The sequence below is a fragment of the Excalfactoria chinensis genome, chromosome 23 (assembly GCF_039878825.1).
Source record: "Excalfactoria chinensis isolate bCotChi1 chromosome 23, bCotChi1.hap2, whole genome shotgun sequence".
Taxonomy (NCBI): Eukaryota; Metazoa; Chordata; class Aves; order Galliformes; family Phasianidae; genus Excalfactoria; species Excalfactoria chinensis.
The window spans coordinates 1,913,426-1,937,428 of record NC_092847.1 but is presented as its reverse complement, the minus strand read 5'-3'; the positions used below and the strand labels follow the sequence as shown (position 1 = coordinate 1,937,428).

The 24,003-nt window shown below is 47.5% G+C and overlaps 1 protein-coding gene across 5 annotated transcripts in view; it reads right to left on the bottom strand.

Annotated features, from left to right (window-relative positions):
* SRGAP2 (SLIT-ROBO Rho GTPase activating protein 2) overlaps nt 1-24,003 on the bottom strand; it is a 77,901-nt gene that overhangs the window by 36,971 nt on the left and 16,927 nt on the right. For 4 of the 5 annotated variants that reach the window (XM_072355757.1, XM_072355762.1, XM_072355759.1 and 1 more), the window contains 5 exons: nt 20,269-20,461; nt 12,594-12,756; nt 4,787-4,849; nt 1,735-1,950; nt 1,125-1,253 (listed from right to left, as the gene is read on the bottom strand). In XM_072355757.1, coding sequence (XP_072211858.1) covers nt 1,125-1,253; nt 1,735-1,950; nt 4,787-4,849; nt 12,594-12,756; nt 20,269-20,461 — 764 coding nt within the window. Of the gene's footprint in view, nt 1-1,124; nt 1,254-1,734; nt 1,951-4,786; nt 4,850-10,974; nt 11,029-12,593; nt 12,757-20,268; nt 20,462-24,003 lie in introns of those variants that run through there. The other variant, XM_072355760.1, reaches the window with a different exon arrangement.

Here is a 24,003-nt window from a genome sequence, read left to right as displayed (position 1 = left end):
CACAGACAGGCCTGTCTTCCAAAGGAGGGATCTAAAATAATAATCTAAATAGCTAATAAGTGCCTACGTGCACCTTGTGTGATCTTACAGTCAGCTGAATCGGTGTATGATAATACACTGTTAGGTGCTGTGCAGTTGGCTGATTAACAGCACCCAATGACCTTCATTGCCTGTAACAAGGCATTTCTGCTAGTTATCCACCCACCTACAAAGAAAGCTCCCTTTACAACAGTGTCCTGAACAGGGACTGCAGTGGGCTGTGCCTGGGGGACCCAGCAGAAGTCACAGACCCAGACATGACACATTCAGTGCATTTGGTACTCCAGCTGTGCACGCTGAAGCAGAACAGTTTGTGTGTTTGTAAGAAATGCTGGGATTCCTAACCAGCTTTCAAGGGTTTTCAAAGAGGAGAGGTTAATTTCCTTGCTGTGCATCTTACCAAGAGCAGAACTAAGACCCCTGGAATGCTGAGGGCTTTCACTTGGCTCCAGAGCAAAGTCTGGGGGCAGCTGGGGAACCGGCTCCTTTCACACCATGCAGAACTGCTCTGACAGTGCTCTGCAGTCCCACGGACAGGAGGAACACATCAGACTCCTGGTGGATGAGGGTATCAGAGAACAGAAGCTCTGAATGGCACGGGCATCCCTCTCTGTCAGACACGCTACCCAAAGCATTTGTTTGAAACGGATGGAATTCTTCAGAAACAAGTTCAAATGGCTTTTAGGAAACGCTCCTGCCCTTGATTTCCTTCACCAGCTGCCATACTGATTTTACAGCTCACTCTCCCCTATTATAAAAACACACTTCCGAGCTGAGGGTTTGCTTAAAATAGCAAACAAAAAGTCACACTGAAACCCTTTCATTTTAACTAAGTGACTTTTTCTTCTACACATTTCCATGCCAGGTGCATCGTGTGAGCTTCTACCTGTGTAACAGACTGACTAAAACACGTAAGGAAAGCTCACTGAACAGATTAATGATTGGTTATCGTGGCTGTTACTGCCATCACTCCACAGCTGTGGAGATATTGCCAGCTGTGTATATACAGTGTTGAAGGAAGAGAGGCACACATGAGGGTTAATAGCAATGATATTCACCATAAGCACCCGAGCAGCAGCACTTACATCAATGAGATCAGACAGGTCATGAATGTAATACTTGAAGACAGACGCGTTGGTTGCTTCCAGAGCCAGCAGATACTCATTTCTTGCCTTAATAGCCTTCAGCCTATTTTCTGTGTACTTTGCTTGACGCTGGAAGAGAAACCAACAACAGAGTGTGTTCTTAAAAGAGGTACAGCAGCAACAGGAGCGTTCTTAGTAACACCAACCAGAGCGAGGACACCGAGCAGATCTCACCCTGCTCACACATTGTTGTTCACTTGGGCTGCACCCAAATCAATCCCAAAATAACACTGCACCTTCTGCTGCCTCAAACCTCAGTGCTGAGCTACCACCTGCCTGGCCAACTGCAAGGCACCTGCTCTGCCTGCGAGTCACCTTGGGAGCGCATGCTTCCCTGGACACAGGTCAGGCATTAAAGCTGGCATGAACGTTAAACAAAAGAGACAGCCCCAAACCTTGCACACAGCACGTTCATCATGGCTTCCAAGCAAGCAGCTGTTACTTTCATACTCTGACCCCTGTTTTAACATCTGAACCCCGTGTGCTGAGCTCCTACAAAGGTCTCCTCCTCACACACGTTACACAAGCAGCAGCAATGCAGTGGAAGTACCTTTTCCTTCATCTTCTCTATTTTCTTGACAGAGCTCCGCCGAACGTGTTTCTCTTCAAACTTGACATTGGAAGTTGAGTCGGGGGAGCGCGGCGTCTGCTTTTCCTCTTGTTTCACTGACTTCCCAATCTGCTTCTCTTCCTGCTTCTCTGCCTCTTTCAGTTTGCTCTGAGCGCTAATGCTGTCAGCGTTGTACATGTGGTAGGTTTTCATAACCTGCAAAGGACGATACACAAGAGTTGCAGTGCATCACATTGGATTTGCTCAGGAAGAAGCAAGCTTACCTAACCAGCACCAGTAACCAGGCACACAGGCATCCTTGCCTTCCACTGATCTGCATGGCCAAACCTCAGGGCAGAAGGGTTTACATCTAACTGGAAAGCATCACAAGCGAGGAAGGAAGAAGTTATATGCCACAACACGAGAATGCTTGTTGAATGTGTTCAAAATGGCAAGCTCCTTTAATGTAACTACATTATGATAGCTGGCCATCGTGTTTAATTAATGGCCAAGTACCACACTTGGCCAGCAACCAGCAGGTCAGTCCCAGCTGCTGACTGGGAGCTGGAAGTATGTAAACTGGCAGAATAAGGGGGGGAAATTTTGCATCTCAACAAAGCACAACAAAGAAATGGAAGTGCGGCTCTCAGCACAAATCCAAAATCAAAGCAGATTATTCTGCAGCTGCTTCTTTGTTTAACGTTGGCACACGCCTTCATGTACAATCCAATAACCCCCCCCCCAAAAAAAAAAGAACTAAATTCAGCCTCCTTACTATTCAAAGAGAATTACACGCCAAGGCTCAGAAATGATGGCTTTTCATCACCAGGTAGGGGCTCCAAAGGGATGTTATCAGTCATTCCTCGGGGTGAATCAGTCGTTTAAACATCACAGGTCTCGAGGAACTGTATGCAAATCTATAGCCTGAACATAACCGCTGCAAAAGCGACTCAAGGTTCAACTTGTTTAAATCTGATTTGATATGAAAAAGCCCTTCTAGCTTTATCTAACGACAATATTAATAAAAGAGTGCAGTTCTTTTGCTCAAGGAGACCCGGAGCTCGCACTGCACAGACAACTTCTATCACAGCTCTTTTATTTATGGATTAAATGAGCCGGTCTAGATAAAGATTCCTCAAAACAAGAACAAAACATCCTTGTTTCAAAGGATATTCACATCCAGTTCCGTGTTAAGAAAACAGAACTAAGCCAAAGGGCACAATATACACACTGCCAGTTTTATCCATCATCACCAAGCGATTCATTTCACATATGGACACCAAAACCAGCAGTTCTAATTTTCATTGCCTGCCCCAAACTGCACAGTTGCAGAAATACAGCCCAAAAGCCCAGCTCTAATAAATATCCACGTGCAAATCATTTCAGATGGAAACCTATTTATAACTATCCCACCTCAGCCTGAACTGTAACACAGTTCCCTGTAAGTAGGATGCACGCTCCATCTCCACGCAGCAATCAGCAAAGGTTCTCACATACAAAGAGATGTTGTATTTAAACATGAAAGGGACTGTGAATGCAGCCAGTATTAAAGAGAGACTTTCTGAATAATTTACACACACACTTTCAGCTACTGCATACGCTTGGACTATAAAGCAGGCATTTATCATAACAGATGCAAAGCACTCTCTTTTCCTCTGTCACTACGAGTGGAGCTGGCAGAAAGGAAGAGAAGCAGAGAAATGCAGTCCAGTTTCACTGCTTCCATCTTGCTGATGGAGCCATGTTGGCAGCCCCAGGCCTGGCAGGGGGTCTCAGCAAGTCACCCCTGCCACCAGGATCAGCAGCATGGGACAGTTCAGAGAGACAACTCACAGGTAGCAACCCTCTGTACCTTATGTGTCTTTATATCATTATGGACATCCATTCTGCCTGAAGACAAAGCTGCTGCTGGTCCTTCAGATGCGCAGCAGAACAAGAGATGAGTTTGTGGGAGCGTTCCTAGCAGTACCACTAAGAGCAGCCCCAGAAGCCATCAAGTATTGAGTCCAGCAGGAAATCTTTTAATACAGTCAACCTAAGTGGCAAACGTGTCACGCAGAGGCGATCTTTTCCTGCTTCCTAATGCCTTTCTCTCTCCTCCAAGGCAATATTTGGTTTTGATACTGGAATGACACAATTCCCTTCTATTTGTTTTGTTGATACAGGCAACTCCAAGAGAGCTCTCCATCACCTTCTACCATTGATATTAATACAGAATTTCATCACAATGTGACATGTGCTGACCTGGCAAATATCCCTGGGTCTTCTTTTGATGGAATGAGGAAAAGAACACAGAACCTCAGAGTAACGACCCAACATGTCATTAAGAAGCAACAAAAGAGGCATCGGAGCAATAAAACCATGAGTAGGTTCTGCTTTTACAACACAACCCGCTCAATAACAGCTACCAAAAGGAACAAATTTAATCAAACAACAGGCTCTTCCCCTCATTTATGTGAGAGGAGCAGTCCCCAAGCAGTGCATGAACTTGTTTATAAACACAACCCCTCTCCTACCCAAGGCAATGCCTTTCTTGGTGTCTCCAATGGATATACTGAGAAACACAAGGCACAGATGGAGACTATTATTCTAAGGGGAGCTGTGCTGCTGAAAGAGTTGAGGAACAAACCAACACAGCAGGCTCCTCACTGCATGCTGTCCTTTGTATGCTCATTTCCAGATGTAGAGCACTCAAAACCACTGTGCTGACCCAATTCAGCAACCTGAACCTGAACAAAGATTTCTGGGAGCTCGAAAATAATTCTAAATCTCTCTTTATAAAAGCAGCACTGCGGCCAGAGGCAGCTGTGTGCGAAGGTGGGATCTACAGGAAGCAAAGCCAACACTGACAGAGCTGAAGCAATGTAAAGGCAGACTGAAGAACTGAGATTGATGGCGCTGTGTTCCCTAGTATACATTGCTGCCTCCAACCACAAGGACTGCAGGAACTTATCAGCACTGGTGCTCAGGCTGTACTCTAACAGCAGGCTGGGAAAAGCCCAACACTTCTTCCTTCTGTCTGAAAAGATGCCAAGAAGTCAGTCGGACTTACTGTGTAGAGTTCATTCAGGACCTTTATCAAGTCTTCCTGGAGCTGCAATCCCACTTCCTTACTCTGCAATGAGAACAGAGAAACGAAAGTTAACTGGAGAAGATGACAGAAAGGCAGAAGAAGCAAGCATGCTCTCCATCTACAAATAACCCAGGCTCAATTAAGTGCTACTACTTACATGAGCAAATCCAGCAGCTGCTCAGCCCAGGAGCAAACCCTTACTGTAGTGTCTGCCAGCTCCTGCTTGATGTAAGCTGCACGCACAGCTAGAAACATCACTAGATCTATTCCTCTGATTTAAGAGGGCAACAGAAACTCTTTGGGACACTGAAGTGGAAGCAGCACGTCTGTCACAGAGGAATGGAGGTGGAGGTGCACAATGGTGCTGTGGGATGCTCCGATCCGAATGGAGTTTGTTCTGACTCTGTCTGAAATCCTACACGAGCCCTCCATCTATTTCTGAGCACAGTGTTAATGTCAAATACATCTATTTTTTTTTAACTACACTGAGTACAATGCCATTTAGCCATAGCAATATAAATCACTCTATCCCAGGGGCACTTGCATTAGCAAGCTGTGCAGTTAAACCTAAGGCTGTACGGCTCCAACCCGCTCCCTCTGCTGCAACAATAGATATAAAAACCTGCAGGTGGACACAAGGGGCTGTCAAACTCGGCTGCCATCCAAACCGCCCTGCAGCCAAGCATCACATTTTAAGTATATATTTACTTATTTAACTTCCCTGCAAGGCAACAAGCAGCCAATGCGTCTGCGTCGCGGTTGGAGGCAACTGCTGCACAAAGGGCAAATGTACGGCTTCAGCTAAATACAAGAGGAGCAGATTCTGACTTTCTAATACAGATTACTGAAACACCCAAAGATTCACCCCTGTGATTACCAAAGGATGGCACCTCCGTATGCAAAGCCCTCTTTGAAGAGGCACTCCTGCACACAGCACAGCCTGCATGCAAAGAAGGGCGAAGCCGCCTCCGTAGTGACTTCAGTGGTACCATGAAGCTTTCTTCATTAGAGATGGGATTTCATGCTAAAATCGCTGTGATCTGCATTCTGCAGAGGGGAAGGAGATGCACGGAGGGCTCTGGGAGTGACAAAGCCCACCTGTAAGGCTCTGTGATGCCTGCCGTGAGGAACAGATAACTCAGAGCATGCCGACACACCTCTATGCATTACCTTGTTAGAAGCAAACCAACCCAATCACTGAAGGATGCGACCATCCCAGTGCTCAGGCTGCACTGCCCTGGCCAGGAGGAGCCCCCAGCAGGGGCTGTTTCATGGCAGATCCCAGACACGCAACCCCAGCTGTGCCATCTTTAACCTTTTATAATCTATCTGCAATTGAATAGCTCTCATCGTTCCGAGGTGCAGGAAGGAAGGACAAAAAACACACTGAATTTCACTTCCTTGGAGGTTTTATAAATGAAAGACATCCGGAGCAGCTACTGGAGGAAGTGGGGACAGAACAGATGTCCCTTCACACCAATAGGACTATTCAGAAGAAAAACAGATAGGTTGAAACAACCTAATAGCTACGTTTTAGCCACGTTTTCCTACTCATCAGACAGCACAACTGCACCTACTGCCAGCTATTGAAACAGCAATTCTCTCTCGTTACCACTGCCCACAAAGGCAGCATTTGCCCGATTGCACCTCCATGCTCCGCAGGTTTTAGGCATACAATATTTGCTGGGTTAAGCAAATTTGATAGGTTCAAGATGATTTATGTCTCCTGACTCAGGGAAAGATTAAGAGACGTAATGCAAACAGACAGACCCACACTGCACCTGAACTTCTGGCTACGACATCAAGATGGCATTAAGGCACGTGAAAAAATACTGATGGATTAAAAAGCCAAAAGATTATATCACGTAAAATAACCCATCTTTGCACAAGCAGGAGCCCAAGTGGGAGCTCAAGTGCTTGTGACACAGGAGGAGCATTCCAGCAGGGTGCTCCATTCACTGCATTGCCTGAGCTGCCTTGGCTGGACCTGCTGCCCTCCTCTCACCAGCTCTTCTCAGCCCATTTGCTCCTTTCTCACATCAAACCGCTCATTCATTCCACAAGCTGCTGAAGCATCAATTAGGTGAGGTGGAATAAAATGAGTATTTTAATGCACGCTCGGGTTGGAGATGAATGGAAGAAGCGTAGGAGCCAACCTGTCAAAACACAAAACTCCTTGTGTTTCCAAATGAGCTCTCAAGAAAGAAACTGCTGCACCCTCAGACTGGAAAAAGCCTTCCATTGAGCAGAAGGTAAGAGATCACAGGTGGCACATAAACAAGAGCTAAGCCACGAGCACTTAATGTTCCTTCACACAGATCCCAGCAGCTGAGACAGCAAGGCTGAAGGTTACCAGCAGCACAGCCAAGTTGCTAAGCAAGGTGATGGCAGCAGCTGCTGCCCAGGAGCATCAACCTCCACCACCAGCAGGGTGCTGCTTGCAAACTGCCTTTCTCAAGCTGCTTTTGCAGCCCCAAGTGTGCACACACACCCGTGCACACACACTCCTTTGTGTGCTGGGGCCGGGATTCCCAGCACACCGTGCCAGCTCCTGAAGGCCTCTTTGTCCATCCCTCCTCCCCTCTAATTCAAGCAAGATGTTTTTGGGATTGACTGCAGCACAGCCTGGCTGTTCCGCATTCCACCCAACATTAACGACTTCAGCTCCCAAATATTTCATGGAGGGGGGGGATGATAAACAGGAGAGCTCAGGAATGCTGTCAGTGTTTCATGCCCTGCATCTCAGCAGCTCCAGATCTGAGAGGAGATGAGATGGCTGTAGAAGCAGCACACTGTGAAGCTCACGGATGCTTTTTGAACACGCTCAGCAGCGCTGAGCAAGCACACCAAGAGCTGTGATAACACTTATCTCATGCCTTGCACCGAGTGCTGTCAGCCCAGCAGCACTGCAGCCAAACCCATGTGCGCCACAGAGCCGTCCCCTCGCACACTGCTTCTCACATCTCAGAGAAGAGAAATGCAGCACGCATTGGTATGGCAGTAACATTAAGGGCTGCAATGCTTTTTAAATTAGCAGTGGGAGCAGGGAGGTAAACCTCGCTGAGAGCCCTGATGAGATTTGCAGAGTGCAGAGAGGAACAAAAGGAATCCTACCTTGACATTACAGTCAGGGCATTTATCAGACTCCAGCTAACATCCACTCATAAAGTTGGTTAACAAACACTTATACCAGGTAGGATTTTCCAAGACCGTACACACAGCACTTAAAATTCACTAACAAAATGCTTAGAACTCTTTCTAATTAGAGCCCCAATGATACACTTTCCCCATTCTTTTTCAACAGGCCTTGAATTCATTTGCACGCAGCAATAAATGATTTACCATCCTCGTGCTCTCCCCTAAACAGAAGAGCAAGCAGCTGGATGGTACAAGAGCATCCCATGGCCAGCAGCAGCAGCTCAGTCCATCCCTTACCAGCATCACACCCAGCCCACAGGGTTGCACACCCAGCATTGCTCACAACCAACCCAAACCCTATGCAAGCCCAATGCAATTTCTTGCACAAATTTATGGACACAGTGCTCAGCTGTGACCCCACTGAAGGGGAATTCTGCAAAGATTTCTTCTTCCCCAGCATCAAACACTCAGGAATCCTGAAAAGCTTAGCAAATGAGATGTGCGCAATACAATGCACGCACATATTTGGAGCAACAGATCATCAGCTTCTCGTTTAATGATCCATTATGCGCTGGTCAGTCTCGTTTAAATTACAGCCGTATTATCGAGTTCTCTCCACCATTTCACCACTGATTTGCTCCACCACTATGTCAGTAATAAGGAATTTCTCCCACACAGTGTACAACATTGCGCTTGGAAAAAGCCATTCCGACATCAAACCCCATCACACCGCCGCCTCCCACCACACTATGGCTGGAAGGAGTCACTTCCCAACACCCCCACCCCTTTTTCCTGCAGCATTCAGTGCTGATGCTCTGAAATCTGGAGCTTCAGGCACTCCGTTCCAGCAAACCAAGCCATTTTCTGGCTGAGAGCACTCATTCTTGCTGAGAAAACAGCAAACTCTATGCTGTCTCTTTGGCAAGAACCACACACCACTCTACCTGATACCCGCAAGGATCTGCACTGTAACATTTCCCCCTTCCACCCTTTCCATCCCTTGGCACAAAACCCATTCCTCGCCACCAAGGGATGCACCCATAGTTGCATTGCATTTACACGTGCCTTCCTCAGAGCACTTCAGAACTCAGCCCTTCAGTGCCAGCTTTACTCGCAGTGATTTACCTTCTCACACTTTTAGATACACCCCAAGCAGTGCCTTTTCCACAGGCTTCCTTTTCCCACATGCAATGTATTTTCAACTGCTTCCTATTCCCAGTACCAGCGCAGCAAACGAGATGCAGCGCAGCTGAAAGTAGGTCAGCTGAAGCAAGGACCCCTTTGGAGAATTAATAATTCCTCTTCCTGATTACTGCAAGGCTTTCCACCGCCTCACTGTAGGTTTCTCCATTTCACATCAAAAGCTGCACAGGGCGCAAGAGATAAACTGATTTTCTCCACAATTAAAGGTATTAATCGGGAGGCAGATTTCAAAGAGTCCTTTTGCTTTCTTCTTGTTGAGCTTTCTCCCCCCCCCAAATATCCGTAAGGAAACAGCAGTGCACAGGAATGCTACGCTGCCACTGCACATCCATAGGGGCAGCAGCCCTGAGGGAGCACAGCAGGGTGGTTTTGGGGTGGTTAAGCTGAAAAAAGATCCATTTGGCAGATAATGAAAGTGAGTGAGACTTCAACAGCCCTCATTTGAAGGAGAGGGGTTTGTGCTAAATTGGAAGGAAAGCTTTCAGTTTGCTTCTTGAGAAACCTCAAAGCAGAGAGGAACAAGATGTGGGCACAGCAATGGGGCCGACCTCAGAGCGCTGCCAGCTCCCAGGATAGAAAAGGAAATGGGATGGCAGCATCCTGCCTTAAAATCCCATTGCCTTCCCACAGTGCAGCAGTTTGCTCTTCAGGCACTTCCACCAGCTGCTCCTGCTTTTATTTGCACACAAGCATGGTTATTTATTTCATCATTTCTCCTCCTTTTCCTTTGTCACAGCACAGACCGCACCGAGCTGTGCCCAACCAGCAGCCCAGCACCAAAACATGACAGCATTTCTTCACTAAAACACCAATACAACACACACGAAGGAGCACAGTGTTACAAGAAGCCCCGATGTTTTGGCTCCCAGTGCAATTCAAACCACACTTGCTGCTTCCCCACACCTCCACCACCCACCAGGAACCATTCCCTCCCAGCACAGCCCTTATCACACCCAGCCAGGCCCCTGCAGCCTCAGGGCTGTGTTACAGCTGCACTTACATCCCATAAAAGCTCACTGCTTCTGACAGCACAGCAAAGCTCAAGAGTTCAGCAACAAAAGGATCTCAAGCGCATCCCTCTCAGCCCACACATCCTTTCATGTTCACCTGCTTTATCCTAGCATGATACCAAGCGCTGAGCCTAAAAAGCTTTCAATTATAAATGGCCCAAGAAAAAGATCTCATATACCTCAGCATTTTACTGCAAGCACTCTCAGGAAACAAAGACCCCAATACCACTATCTCCTCTGCAGTTCATAGCACACGCAACCCAGACTGCAAGCAGTTCCTAAACATCACTTACTGCTGCTCCTGCAAGCAGGCTGACACACAAAGCCTCTTAGAAAACTATTTTCCAAACAGATGTAACAAACCCTTCACTCCAGACTTCCAGATGCCAGGAGTCACAACACAGCATTTCCAGACACAGCCGGGCAATTCCTCATGCCAGGTCATGAAAACAAGACTGGTGTGAAGTTTGCTACCCAAAATAACATCTGCGGGTCTACTATTAGCGTGACATAACACAGCAGCATTACCAACAACAACAAGGACCTCTCAGCAGCAACAGCATCAGGAAAGCCCAGCTCATCCTGCAGCCAAGCACTGCTGGAGAGAGCAGAGGACACAGGGCTGGCTGCACAGGCTGCAGTTTTGATGGGGAACTCCTCGCTTGCCTTGCACAGCTTTGCAGGAAGGTCTGCAGCACAGCACAGAGCTGTTCTTCACTGTTGGCCCCTGGAAGCAGTGAAGCTGCTTTGATAAATGCTTTGTGATACCAGGCCAAGTGTTGCTAGAAATTATATATAAGAAAAAAGTTAACTCACTTAATTGGCAGTAGACTCTCTGGCTACAAAACACCACTTGGCCTGCAAGCAGCCTTCAGCCAGGAGATGCTTTCCTTTTGGAGGTCAGCCCTTAAATGAGCCCAGGGAGGTGGGACCCAAGGCCCTTCCAGTCACATGGGAAGCACAGGTGAATTGCTTGCTCCTGTGCCAGTCAGCCCTTCAGCAGGTGCTCAATCATCAGTTCAGGTTGTGACATAGCAGTTCCCTTACACCTACCTATGCAGCTTCTGTACAAGTTATATGCTTCAAGGCTGTTATAAACTGCTCCATTCCACAAGCTGCTGCATCCTGCACTCATCTCTTCTCCCTCCACAAATGACAAAGAGGTCTCAGGGTTAAGAAAGGATGGGAGATGCTAAGGGGGCAGGGAGGAAAAGGTTTTGAGATGCTCTCATCGATACAATTCTAACTCCCATTCAGGCCAGCATGGTTTCTATCCTCCTTCCTAACCATAACAGACCAAAGCATGTATCAAATTTCTCTATTTATCAGCTGCTATCTTATCCCACTGCAAGACTGTAGGTGAGACAGGATGCAGTTTTTGGTTTTAACCACCCAGGGCAGGTGGAAGAGCAATGCAATGCAATACTGCTTTGGCCTGCAGCCAGACAAGGAGCTGGAATTCAGCAACAAGTGCCCTTTGTTTGCAGAGCTTCCGCTCCGTCTGCAAGAAAGAAACCAAAGCGTTGTTGGTTCTTAATTGGGGTTTTTTCCCCCTATTAGAGTATTTCTGCTCAAACCCAAACAAGACAAGGTAAGATGTTGTTTCTGCAGGGCCTGAAAGTGAAGCTGCAAGCTTCCAGCCAGGCTGCAGAGGTGTCCATTTCCACATATGTCCTTATGAGGCCCTTCCTGAGCCACCCTGCTCAAGCACGGCCCCTGTTGAAATTCAGAGCAGAGATTACTTATCCTTTGGAAGGATTAGTGGAATTGAAGAGTGGCTGCCATTCAGTAATCCCGTGTAAGTATCTAATCAACCATAATGTAATTACCAGAAAGTTTTAAAAGGTCAAAAAGGCCTCACTGTGATGTTGCTTGAAAGAGAGAAGGTTCCTCCTCTACTTGGAGGATGTTTAAAAAACATATACTAAAGAGAAACAGAATGGCCAACAACAGGGACCTCCATTCCATCTTCCCCTTTCCTGGAGGACGAGCCATCCTTGTGTTATTTAACATGGTAGGAGCTGTCTCTAATTTTGCTTGTAAGTTTCTAGTCCACATTGGATACCAATTTATCTTTGGAGGACTGTATAATTTTAGAGGAAAAAGAGTCATTTCAGAACAGCTGATCTCGATGCTTTGCTTCCTTTTCCTTAAATAAAAGGTGGACACTTGGAATCTTTATTTGTATTTAAAGGAAGTTTCAAAGCACACACCAAGCTGTGAGCGGGCTAAGAGGAAAAACACAGCCCACATTTACTCAAACCTCAATTCTAGGACAAGAAAACAATCAATACGTGACAAATCAAGTGCAGTTATCCCCAAAACCAGGCGTTAGGTACAAAGAACAACAACAAGATGGGCCAGAAGCAATGTCTCCCACTATGCATTTTGGATGGGCCCAACAATAAAGACATGCAGTGCAGCACTCAAGTTACCTTCTTGAACAGGCGCCCAGAATCTTCGCTGACCTGGACAAAGCGTGGGATGATGTTGTTGAGATAGATATCACTTAGGGTGGTGTGATCCCTGCTCTCCCGCTTCACTTGATTTAAGAGGAGGTTCCAGCAATTGACTGGTGAGAGCACATTCTGATCCTTCCTATAAAGGACGCAAAATAGAAACAAGAATTGGATAGGACTTCACCTGAAGGAGACAAAACGGTTCTGTTAATGACGGTCTGTATCTACACACGCTAGAAACATGGCTGCAGTACATGTGGATTTGATAAGGGAGATAGGAGCAGAGAAAATGGCTCTGGCACACACACAGAACGAGCCCTCCATCACACATGGCCTCAGCTTTTACCCCATAATAAACTGCTTGGGTGAGTGCAAGCTCCAGGATGCCAAATGCACGCTCTGATTTTTCCTTTTGAATCCAAGAAGTTGAGCACAAATTGCAGTGCCTGAGGCATAGAGATGGCTATGGAGCCTGACAGTGGTGCCTGCAGTGCTGCCACAGACCTCTGCACCACACCACAAGCAAAAGACTTCATGCACACAGTTAGCTAAATAGCATCTGCATAGGAAACGAAATGTCATGCCTTGTATAAAAACAGTTCTGTGCAAGAATCTGCATCTGACCCAAGTGAAAGAGAAAGCAGTGCTCATCCCACAAGCTCCACATTCCCACCTCTGAACTTTCTCAACCTTCTTATGGTCTATTACCTGCACACCCTGCAAACAAACACCACAAAGGATCAGGAGGAAAAGGGAGAATCGGCTACCAGGGGTCAAGCCAACAAACACTTGGACACCTTTGCCCAGGTGGCCAAGAAGGGCAGTGGCATCCTGGCTTGGATCAGGAATGGTGAGCAGGACCAGGGAAGTCATCCTGCCCTGTACTCAGCATTGTGAGGCCTCATCTCAAGTGCTGCATTCAGTTTTGGGCACCTCAATACAGAAGGGACACTGAGGTGCTGGAGCAGGTGCAAAGAAGGGCAACAAGGCTGGGGAAGGGCTTGGAGAATGTGCTCTATGAGGAGAGACTGAAGGAACTGGGGCTGTTTGGGCTGGGGAAGAGGAGGTTGAGGGGAGACCTGATTGCTCTCTTCCAATACCTGAAAGCTGATTGCAGCGAGAGCAGAAGCCACAGCAGCCCTTCATAGCCCTTCTCATGACATCAGCGTTTGGAGCTGTCGTGCAATACGGACAATTTTAGAGAGGAAAAAAAGAAGCAGTTTCCAAACAGCTGATGTTGATGCTTGGTTTCTTTCCCTTAAAAAAAAATGAAAAGCTCAGGAAACAACTGCAGCTCATCAGCTGCGCTGTTTCAGGGCTTGGCACATGTGAGTTTGTGTTTATATATATAAAGGATTCTGGGCTTTCGGTTCTGGTGTTTTGAATAAAAACAGAGAAAATAAAACGTGAGAAGGCAGAGATTTCATTTAGACAATATTTGCCTTTGTACTTCAGTGTCGCATATTGCAGATACTGCTGACATGGGCAAAACCAGATGGAACGATCAAAATGCAGAACTGCACAAGGTTGAAACTGCCAGATGTTAAGCTCTATAAATCAAGTACTTGCCCTCAGATCTGCAATCAGTGTCTGCAGCGTACTGTTTGTTTTGTTAATATGCCAAGGCGCTAATTAGCAATTGCAAGACCGGGCCACTCACAGTGTGAATGCAGCAGGCTGCAGCCAGCCCTGGAAGGGCACAGAGGGGCTGACTCCATCTGAAGCACAGGGCTGAGAGCTTCCACCATGACAGGAGCTGTGCATTTTCCATGTAGGCAGAGGGTTTTGTTTGTTTGTTTTCCATTTTTGATTTTCAGTTTTAGGTGAGACTTTCTTCCAGTACAAATGGGGCTGCAGGAGGTCCTCAGCAGGATGAGGTCCCCATGGAGCAGTGCTGGAATGAGGTGCATGTGCCACTGCCTCTGCAGCAGAGGTGCTGGCTGAAGACAGAAGGCAAGCTGAACAGGAGAGGACTGCAAAGGACTGTCAAGAGAAGCACGCAGAGAAGAGATGTAGCAGTTGGGTTGGCTGTAGATGTGCTACAGATGTACCCTGCACACTGACTTAATATCTGACTTCAATGCAAAAAGAGCTACATAAAACATCCATGACCCAACAGTCATGAGAAGGGATGGGAATGAAGCTTAGGAACAGTAAGAAAGGACTCCTCACAGCTGGTCCTGCTGCAGCCATTCCAAATCCCATCTCAAAGCCCCAAGCAGCCCAGTGCTGCCTCACCACCTCATAGGAATGGAGCAGCCTGGAGCCCATACATGCAGCCTCTGTACCACAGTGCCAGATGTCAGCCCGCAAACACTCAGCTCTTTTCAGCCCCAATGACCCCCGTGGCACTTTCTCCTTTTGCTATGAGTTTTCACAGCCTGCTCAGCAAACACCAACAGCCTCACCACGCGCTTTGGATGAGCCCAGGTACAACCACAGCCGAGAGAGCCTGCAGGGCAACAGCCTGCTCAAAGCACCCTGCTTTCCAAAGAAAACCAGAGCACAAAATGGGAAGCAAGAGAGATGCAACAGCGAAGCAGCCAATTCCCAACTGCCCAAGCTGCTGCACCACAACACCCGAAGCCATCCAAAGGCAGCGCATAGCACGAATACCACCAGCCCATGTAAAGTATGGTGAGTAAAACTGCTGGTGTCTCATGGCGCCGGATAGGTTGTTGACACACTGCATGTGGTTAAACATGAAAGGCCGTCCTGCAGGAAGGAGCAGTCACAAACCCCACATGATTCTCATTTGCGACTGGGATCATCACCTCCAGGTCTGTGCTGGAAGGGACGCACCCCAACCCCAACCCCACGTAACCACCACTCTGTGCTCCGTGAGGTTTTCCTTTTCCAACTCCTTCCATTTCCCGGTGCCTGTTGGTTTCATTAACCCCTGTTGAATGAGAACGAGCTCCCTTCTGTGCAGCTTTTAGCTTGCTCATTGCTAAGCTTTTAGAGGAAGCGAGAACCAACTTCCCCCAATGACCGGGCAGCACAAATACTGTCACCCTGGCAAAAGGGACACAAAGGAAGGCCAGATGACAAGCTGCACAGGAACAGAACAGAAAAGGAAAGCTGCTTGTTTCAAGCTGTTATGGTTACTTGTTTCAGGACTTCTAAACAGCCCTTAGGACTATATTCACATTAACTGTTAAACCACCCCTAAAACGTGGCCTTTTCTGGGGAGGAACGTGGCAACAGTTTTCACAACGCGGAGCAGAAGTTATACAACTGTTTACAACGGGCCCTTTTCTATCATAACCACAAGCAGATGGCAGAGAAGCAAATTGTGATTTCCATTAACCATTTCAATTCTCAAAGGAGATGGCAGAGAGATTCTGCTCCCAGCTCCAGGGCACTGCAGGAGGGGTGAGGAAGGAAACAGAGCAGCAGTGATGGTTGGGTATACCCAGCAGTGATGGCCTAGAGCTGCTGAGCAGTAAAAACCCAAACCTCAGGAGCTGGATACAAGCTTCTCAAAGTGATTTTGCACTCTTAGAGGTGCTCGACTCCAGGTTCCCCTGCAACAGGAAGAAGATGCCAGCATCCAGGTTCACCTCAAGCGCTGTTTATACAGCTTCAAGATGGTGTGATGATAAGGAATCCAGAGTTTATTTAGGTTAGCCTAAATTGCAGCAGATCACAGCGATTGGGGGTGTTTGGGAACAGGAAGAGGAAGCTGCGCACAGATTTATAAGGAACCACAAAGTATGAAGCCCTGTGGTTTTCCAGTGTTATCTTGATCGAGTCCTGCGCAACTTCCACTTCAAAGGCTTCGGTCGGTCTCAAAAGATCAGAAGAGAAGATTGAGTCCAAGTATCTGAGGGTTCTTAATTAAATTACTGATTCATATGAGGAACTCACAGATGATCAGAGATTTATCTGCTCTAAGGCAGTGACATTGGCCCAGCATGGTAGTCCCATGCAGGGTAAGAGCAGAAAAACCATCTTAAACAGCAGTTCCTCCCATCCCAAAAAGAAGAAAAGTCCCACCTACAACCCAGCAATGGGAATACCACGTATCCACGTGGAGCATGGCAAGGAGGATGAGTAAGAGGCAAATAACCTTATTAAAATAGAGAAAGAAATGCTGAAATGAACATCACCCTGTCACAGCAGCAGTGACAGACTGTGGGTCTGGGGGCAAATCCCCTGGCAATGCTGGGTGCCAGCACTGAACAAAGAGCAGCCCTGAGGGTGTTACAGACAGAGAAAGGACCACAAGTCACCATGCAGAGCAGAAGGCATCAGGAAGCTGCCCTGAATGTGTGCCATTGCCATTGTAGCAATACTGACAAGTGCCTCTCCATAGCAGCAAAATGATTTCCAGCACAAAGGAAGCTGCTCATACTTTGGTGCCACTACAACCCTCTGCTCCAGGGTGAAATACTTGAAAGGCTCAGGACAAGTGCTCCAGTCTCTGCCCATCAAAAGGAATCCCAGGACAAAACAGCATACAGCGTATTTATCTATTACAGCAATACTGTAGAAGCCCACCCAACGCAAGTACTTTTGCTGACACCTCCCTCACCACCTGCATAATCTCTCCTTTAAAGAAACCGCTGCACTCCTAAGAACAGCAAAGTGCTGACACACACGAACTCTTCATTTCCCCTTCAAGTCTTCCTGACACTGCTCAGCATTAGCTGCGAATTTGGAGCATTTCAGGCACGGACAGACATGCTGCTCCCTGCCCCTCTCCTCCAAAAGATTCCAGTTATGAACATCTGTTGTTTACAAGTGCTCAGCCTGAAGGTTGCCAGACTTATTCTGCATCTTTGACTTCAAGGCAAAGGCTGCCAGAAAGCCATCTGAATCACGCTGGGATATCCTGGACATTCTGCTCTCCAGCTGACAATTGATTGCTACTTGGGATCCTACTTGTAAGGACTGCCCTGATTTAAAACATGGCCTTAAAATTAGCATTGTTTGGGGTTTGTTTTGTTTTCCTCCTTCCCCCCCCCTTTAAATTTCTCCATTGGAAAGGACTCACCAAAGGTCTGCTGTGGTTTTCACATTAACTGGTATTCCAAAAGGCAAACATTTATAGGATAGAGCCAGGCAAAGGAAACACTGGAGCATCAGGTTCTCAGTGCAGGACAGCCATGTCTATGCAACCAGAAAGGACCCCAGGAGCTCCCATGAACAGCCACATAGTGGGCTGCTGGACCAGCAGACATTTAAAGAGTGATGACTGCCAATTTCAGAGCAACGAGCTCCTTTAACAATAGGAGTCAGAAGAATTGGGCTGGAAAATGCATTTCCTCCCCCTCCAGTCCTTACAGCTCACGTGGGGATATTTTCCAAGGGGCAGTGAAGAAGCCTTACCACGTAGATCTGGTTTGTTCTCTTGAGCAAGTCTGTCCTGATTGGAAAACCAGTTTTCAAGAGGACCAGGCAAGGCGAGCTCCCACAGCCACAGCAGAGGAGATAAAAGCAACTAAAACCTGGGATGTGTCCAACTGCCATCAACTCGGATGTCACCTTGGCTAAACCAATCTGTTCCCCCTCTTCAAAGCTTCAAAATGAGAAAAACACACACCTACCTCTGCAAATCCCTTTAAGATGCTCCCATGAAACCAGCCTGAATCTGCACAACGTGCAACACCCTTTAAGCCCATCACTGCCTGTGCTCGGCTTGTGCTTCTAAGAACCAGCACCCACATCTCAAAGCCCACCTGGAAAACACAGCCACTGTGATGTGGCACAGCTACAAAGCACAAAACCCACTCCATGCACTTATTACAAGCTGCACCTCACTGCTCTCTCCTTGAAGTGTGTTTCTACCATATATGTGGTAGAGGATGCCACAGAGCCCAGGTTTGAGGGTCAGGCTGAAGCCTCCTGCCCTTGACAGCTCTCCATGAAATGAACCCCTTTGGAGCAGCTCAGCAATTACACGATAGCTCTCAAGTATGAAAGCACATGTAAATTACAGGGTTCCTGCCTGACAAGTTTCCTCCTTGACAGCGTGTTATGAGATCTAAAATCTGCAAGTGACATGGTAAGCAGTCCCTGAATGATATGGTACCTTCCGATGTAATTGTCACGTAATAGAAAGAACATGCTATTATGGGATATTTATAGGGTCACAGCCACGCAATTACAGAGGAGCCAGCAGCCCATGCACATCTCAAAGCCATATAATCCCAGGCTCTGTAGGTGGAGAGATGTGATGGTTGGCTTTGATCAAACTGCCTTTTAGGGGGTTCCAGATTAGATTACAGCTTCAGCGCCTACTGAAAAGATGATCAGCCGAGTCACTTCTCGCTGCTCAAACACAGCAGCATTTGGGATGGGGAGTTACAAATGGAATTGCTTCCTTACTGATCCCCGGGGTGTCTGGATGTATTCCTGAATGCTGGGGCCAGCAGAAGGCAGGGACCAAATGAGCAACAGCAAGAGCTCAGCAGGACGCACTGCACTGACCAACACAGTCTGCATCCAATCAGCCTTATGACAATGGGTTTTTATAAAGATAGGATTTTCCCCTCATCCCAGCTCTTACCCAAATGAGCATATTGGTCAGTTGAGACTCAAGCTCACAAGGCAAGACGTTCCCAAAGCAAGATGCTCTCCTGCTAGGAGCCATCTGCTGCTCACGTAAGCAAAGGGAATAGAGTGAGCCACGTCAGCACAGCAATGTGAGCACAGTGCTCAGAGCATTGGGGTGCTGGCCTGGACATGACAGAACAGCACAGATATGCAGTTCAGCAAATCAGGTGAAAGCTTTGTGCTGATAAATTCACCTGCCCAGTTCAGGCCATGCAATAGTTAAGGGATTTGAGGACAAACAGCTCAAAGAGTGAGTGAGGAAACACATATGCTTTAGACCATTACTTTCTATAGGTATGCAGAATAACTTCACTTCTCAAATGGCTGCAGCACTTAAGAGTCACACTCTCCAGGCAGCAAAGGTCTGTCTTAAATGAGAACTAAACAGATGACAAAACTGTGCAGAACAGAAGCTGAAATGGTGCCTACTGAGTGCTTTTTGCAAGAAGGGCTGTAGCTGGAAGGGAAAGTTGATCTCCCCCACCCCCCCCAACACAGCAACAACAACATAGAGATGAGGTCCCAGACCAGAAGCTGGGGTGGAGGCAGTGCAGGATGCTGCCAGGGAACAGAGTGGAGCTCAGTGACTCATGGCCAGGGCTGCTCGCTCACACTCAGTGCCACAGAACCACATCCGCTGCTCAATGCTCATCCAACCCAAGGAGATGAGTGGGAGCAGCCAGAGCTGGATGGCCAGACCTACCTGCACACAGCATTTCAAGCAGGTAAGGCAACTGCTGTCACTGAGACTGAAGGAAATCCCAGTCCTCTGAACCAAACATGGTATAGAACCTTGCCCACCTTACCAATGAAATGCCTCCTTTTCAGATTGTGCCAATTTTTTTTACCATTCCATTCCTTGTGGACAATGTATGACTTAGAAGGAGATGCTGAAATGAACCCAGCAAGAAGGCTACGCAGAAACATGAAACGGGTTCTGTGTCCATCATGGAGTTTGGAAACACTGACATTCACAGCCATGCTGACCACAACATCCACTGTATTCGCTCACTTCTTGCATTCCTACACTCACAACCACATTGAGAAGAAGGAAACAAAAAGGGCAAAAATAAAAAGGCAAATACTCTACTTGAATTGCTGGTCTTTGGTGCTCCTAGTTTTAGCCAGGAATCTCTCAGCCAACTTCTCCAAATTCCTCGAGTAATCCATCTCAATCTCTGCCTTCTTGCGGAAGAAATCCTGCAAGTCCTGAAGCAATTGGACCCGGAGCTCACACTGCTGGTCAAGGCATTTCAGCTGCTCTACCAACTGGGCACGGATCTCTGTAACAAACAAAAAGCATTCGAGATTAAACAAAATCCCATTAAACACCATCAAAACTGCCTGGTAAAATACGGTCTAAACACGCTCCCTCATGAACAATATGTCAGCAAAGCTCCGTTATGATTAACTCGGTGCTCAGGCAGGAAATGACTGCATTGCCCCCCAGGATGCAGCAGGAACAGGGCAGGCTGCAGTGCACCATCCCATGGGCAGAGCTGCACTGCTGGGAGCACAGAGGCTGCAAAGCTCCAAGTGCACTTCTGGCATTCAGAAATCACTGCCTAAAAATGCACTGTGACTCAAGGGCCATAAAGAAGTAACACAGACAAGTGTTAATATGATTATTGCATGTAGTTATTCCTGAAGACAGCTTCTGTATTTACACTGTATTTTAGCCACTGCTTGCAGAATGTGTCACAAACATGGCAGCTTCCCACCAGGACATTATGGAGACCCAGGGACTGGGTGAGACCATTTCCCCACAGTCCAACAGGGCAACAGAACATAGAAATGCATCAGCCCAAAAGCATGGAAACATTCAGTGCTGCAGCCGGGAGGGCTTACTTTCAGAAGGCAATAAACTCAGCATGAAACTAACAAAATAGGCACTTTGAGCACTCAAACATCAGAGCTGCCTGCTGCAACCGGACAGTTGCTGTGCTCCGTCCAAAGATCAGAGATGTGCTGTTCCAACCTGAGCTCAATAAGAAACACAATTGGGAAGTGGAGCCCTCAGGCCCTCCCAACACACAGATTTGCTTCTGTCCACACAACTCGGTCACCACAACCAAAGATGGGGAAGTATCATTTTCCAAACTCAACTTTCTAATGCCCTTTCAGTCCCTGCAGAGCCAAGCGAGCCCCATCCCATGAGCACCCCTCTCTGCCTTGCCTATCTGCTGCCTTGAGCTGTGCTCACATCTGCAGGAACAAGCAGTTTCAGAGGGTCAGGGGCTGCTTAGCAAAGAAAGCACGCATCTTCATTTTATGGACACAAAAACCCAAAACACGTGTATACAAACAAAGCTCCTCGTCAGGCTTGCCAAAAAGTGATCTGCAAGAATGTGGGTTGTTCTAGCTCAAAGATGACCTCTCTCAGCACTGCAATTAGCACGGACCACTTCTGAGAGTGCATAGAAAGAACACATGGCAGCAAAGTGACAGCAGAGGAACAAACCCACGGGCAAAGCTGGTCAGTGCCAACTTCACCCCGGGGAGAGGATCTCAGAGAACAGGAAACTTCTGTCTTTTCATCAGGAAACACAGCTACAAGCAAATACATGAGCCCGAGTTGTCCACATACTTCTTTAATCAGAACCACTGCAGCATGTGTGTCCCTCCAGGCTGCATTCGCACAGCACACACTGCTGCTCCTCCTCCCCATTCAGAGCCCCATCCTGACCCTAAAATCCCCCCCCTCAAGTTCCCTATTCCCCAACCCCCCCCCCCTTTATTGATAACAGCACTCTCTGTTATCAACAAAGATGCTGTTTGGGAGGGCAGCAGCGGCTGATGGGGTGCATGGGAACAATCCTCCATTCAAATGCAGCTGATGGAGCCTTTGCTCATCTTGCAACATCACCTCCCCATATTTTGCCACACCATAACATCAAGGCAGGAATTTCCTGAAGCTTACTGGGCTTCCTAGAGAATGAAGCATCCGCTTGTTCCCCCGCACAAGCAGAGGATGGGTTTTTCATGCTGGCACTGAGCACAGTGCAGGTCCCCCATCACAGCAGCTCCCTGTGCCTGCTGTCTTTGAATCCACTGCTGTTGCATCTTTAATTGACACAAGTTATTAGGTCTATGGCCACATCAGAACACCCTAAAGCCCTCTACCTCCTTCACTACAGCTTGCAGGCAACCTGAGGTGTCCACTCACAGCTGTGGCACAGAGCACAGTGCTGCAGGTCAGGGAGAACCAGGCTTACAGCCCAGTGAACCCCCTGCCCTGTACTGTGGCATTTGAAACTCACATGCCGCAATCCAAACACCCCTAGCAGCAAAAGGAAAGAGCTTTCCATGCCTTTAAAACAAACTGTTTACTTACTTCCATCATCAGATCATAAAGTCACCTCAGTCACAGGGCATTGTAAAATCCCAGACAGTTGTTTGGCTTTTTTAATCCTCTCTGCAATTTGCTTTCCAATGTTCCCTGTATGCACCCAGCAAGCACATCTTGCTATATTCACAGAAAGAAAGATCTTCTACCTTCCACATTTCAACCACATTTGTCATCCTCCCCATTTACACCCCCTCCATGAGAAACCCTACAGCATATGAAGTACTGATAGGCACAAGTGATCCTGCATTTATCATTAGCTAATTGCCCCTGAATTAAACACAGGCCCTTAAGCAGCGGTTCCACAATGCAGCTGCATCAGCCCATATCCAGGAGAAAACTTTGTGCTGTATAAGCTGAGCTTTGCTTTCTGCTGTGCACAACACCGTCCCTGCACACAGAATGCTCCCAGGACACCAGTGACTGCTAAGCCTCCGAGCTCCCATCCAGCAGCAGGGAGGATTGAATGGAGCAAAACCCTTTGCCAGCACTGAGCACTACAGACACATCCCATGGTAATCCAAGAACTGCACTTTGAAGTGGAAATTCCAAGAGGAGGACATGCAGCTTTAGCTCAGGGCCAGAGCCAGGAGGGAGGTTCAGGCTCACAGTCCCATTAAAAACTGCCTGCCTTGGAAAATGGTAAACTTCCCTTTACAACGGGATCTTCATGACTCACTGGAGTATTACTGACATTGGGTAAGGCACGTTATAGCTGCAGATGGGCTCTTGTCACACGCATGTAGAACAGTTACAGGCATCAGACACTGAAATTCTAGTTAATACAGATTGTGGTGATGTTTGGAGGTATGAGACGAGCGCAGGAAACACTGCAGCAGTGAAGTCAAAGAAGAGGTTAGGAGACGTGCCTGCAAGCAAAAAGCAAGGCAGGCTTTGGGTCCCTGAGAACTACTGAGAACACTCATCTCTCCTTTGCATACCTCCATCCTAACTTATTTGCATCACTAATTACTCGGGTTGCTGTCCTAGACATAACAATGTCAACCCAAGGACCCATGCAGCTCATACTGCCCACGCTCAACCCACCTGCATGCTGTCCCACTCACAGCTTGGATGCTTTTAAGTGTTCTTCAGCTAAAGCCCCACTGAACGAGTAAACCCATGTATTTGTTCTCCATACCTGCAGATAAAACCTGCTTATGCTATCTGAATGCCATAGGAAGTCTTACAGACAAGCAGTAGAACCACACCACTAGTCTGCAGCGTGGATTTCTAGGATGCAAGAACTAAATCACATTGACACAGGGACCATTAGCATAAGCAAACCCAACGCAGAGACATCACTTTGCATTCCCAGTGCTCAGAACTTGACTCCTGCTGACAAACCCTCTGCAGCCTCCAGCCCTGAGCACCCACAGACTGCTATGGAGCAGCTCGAAACGACATGTTCTCCAAGCAGCTTCCTAACGGCTCTTTGAACAGCTTGCTCTCATGCACAGTGACAAATCCAGAGCTGCA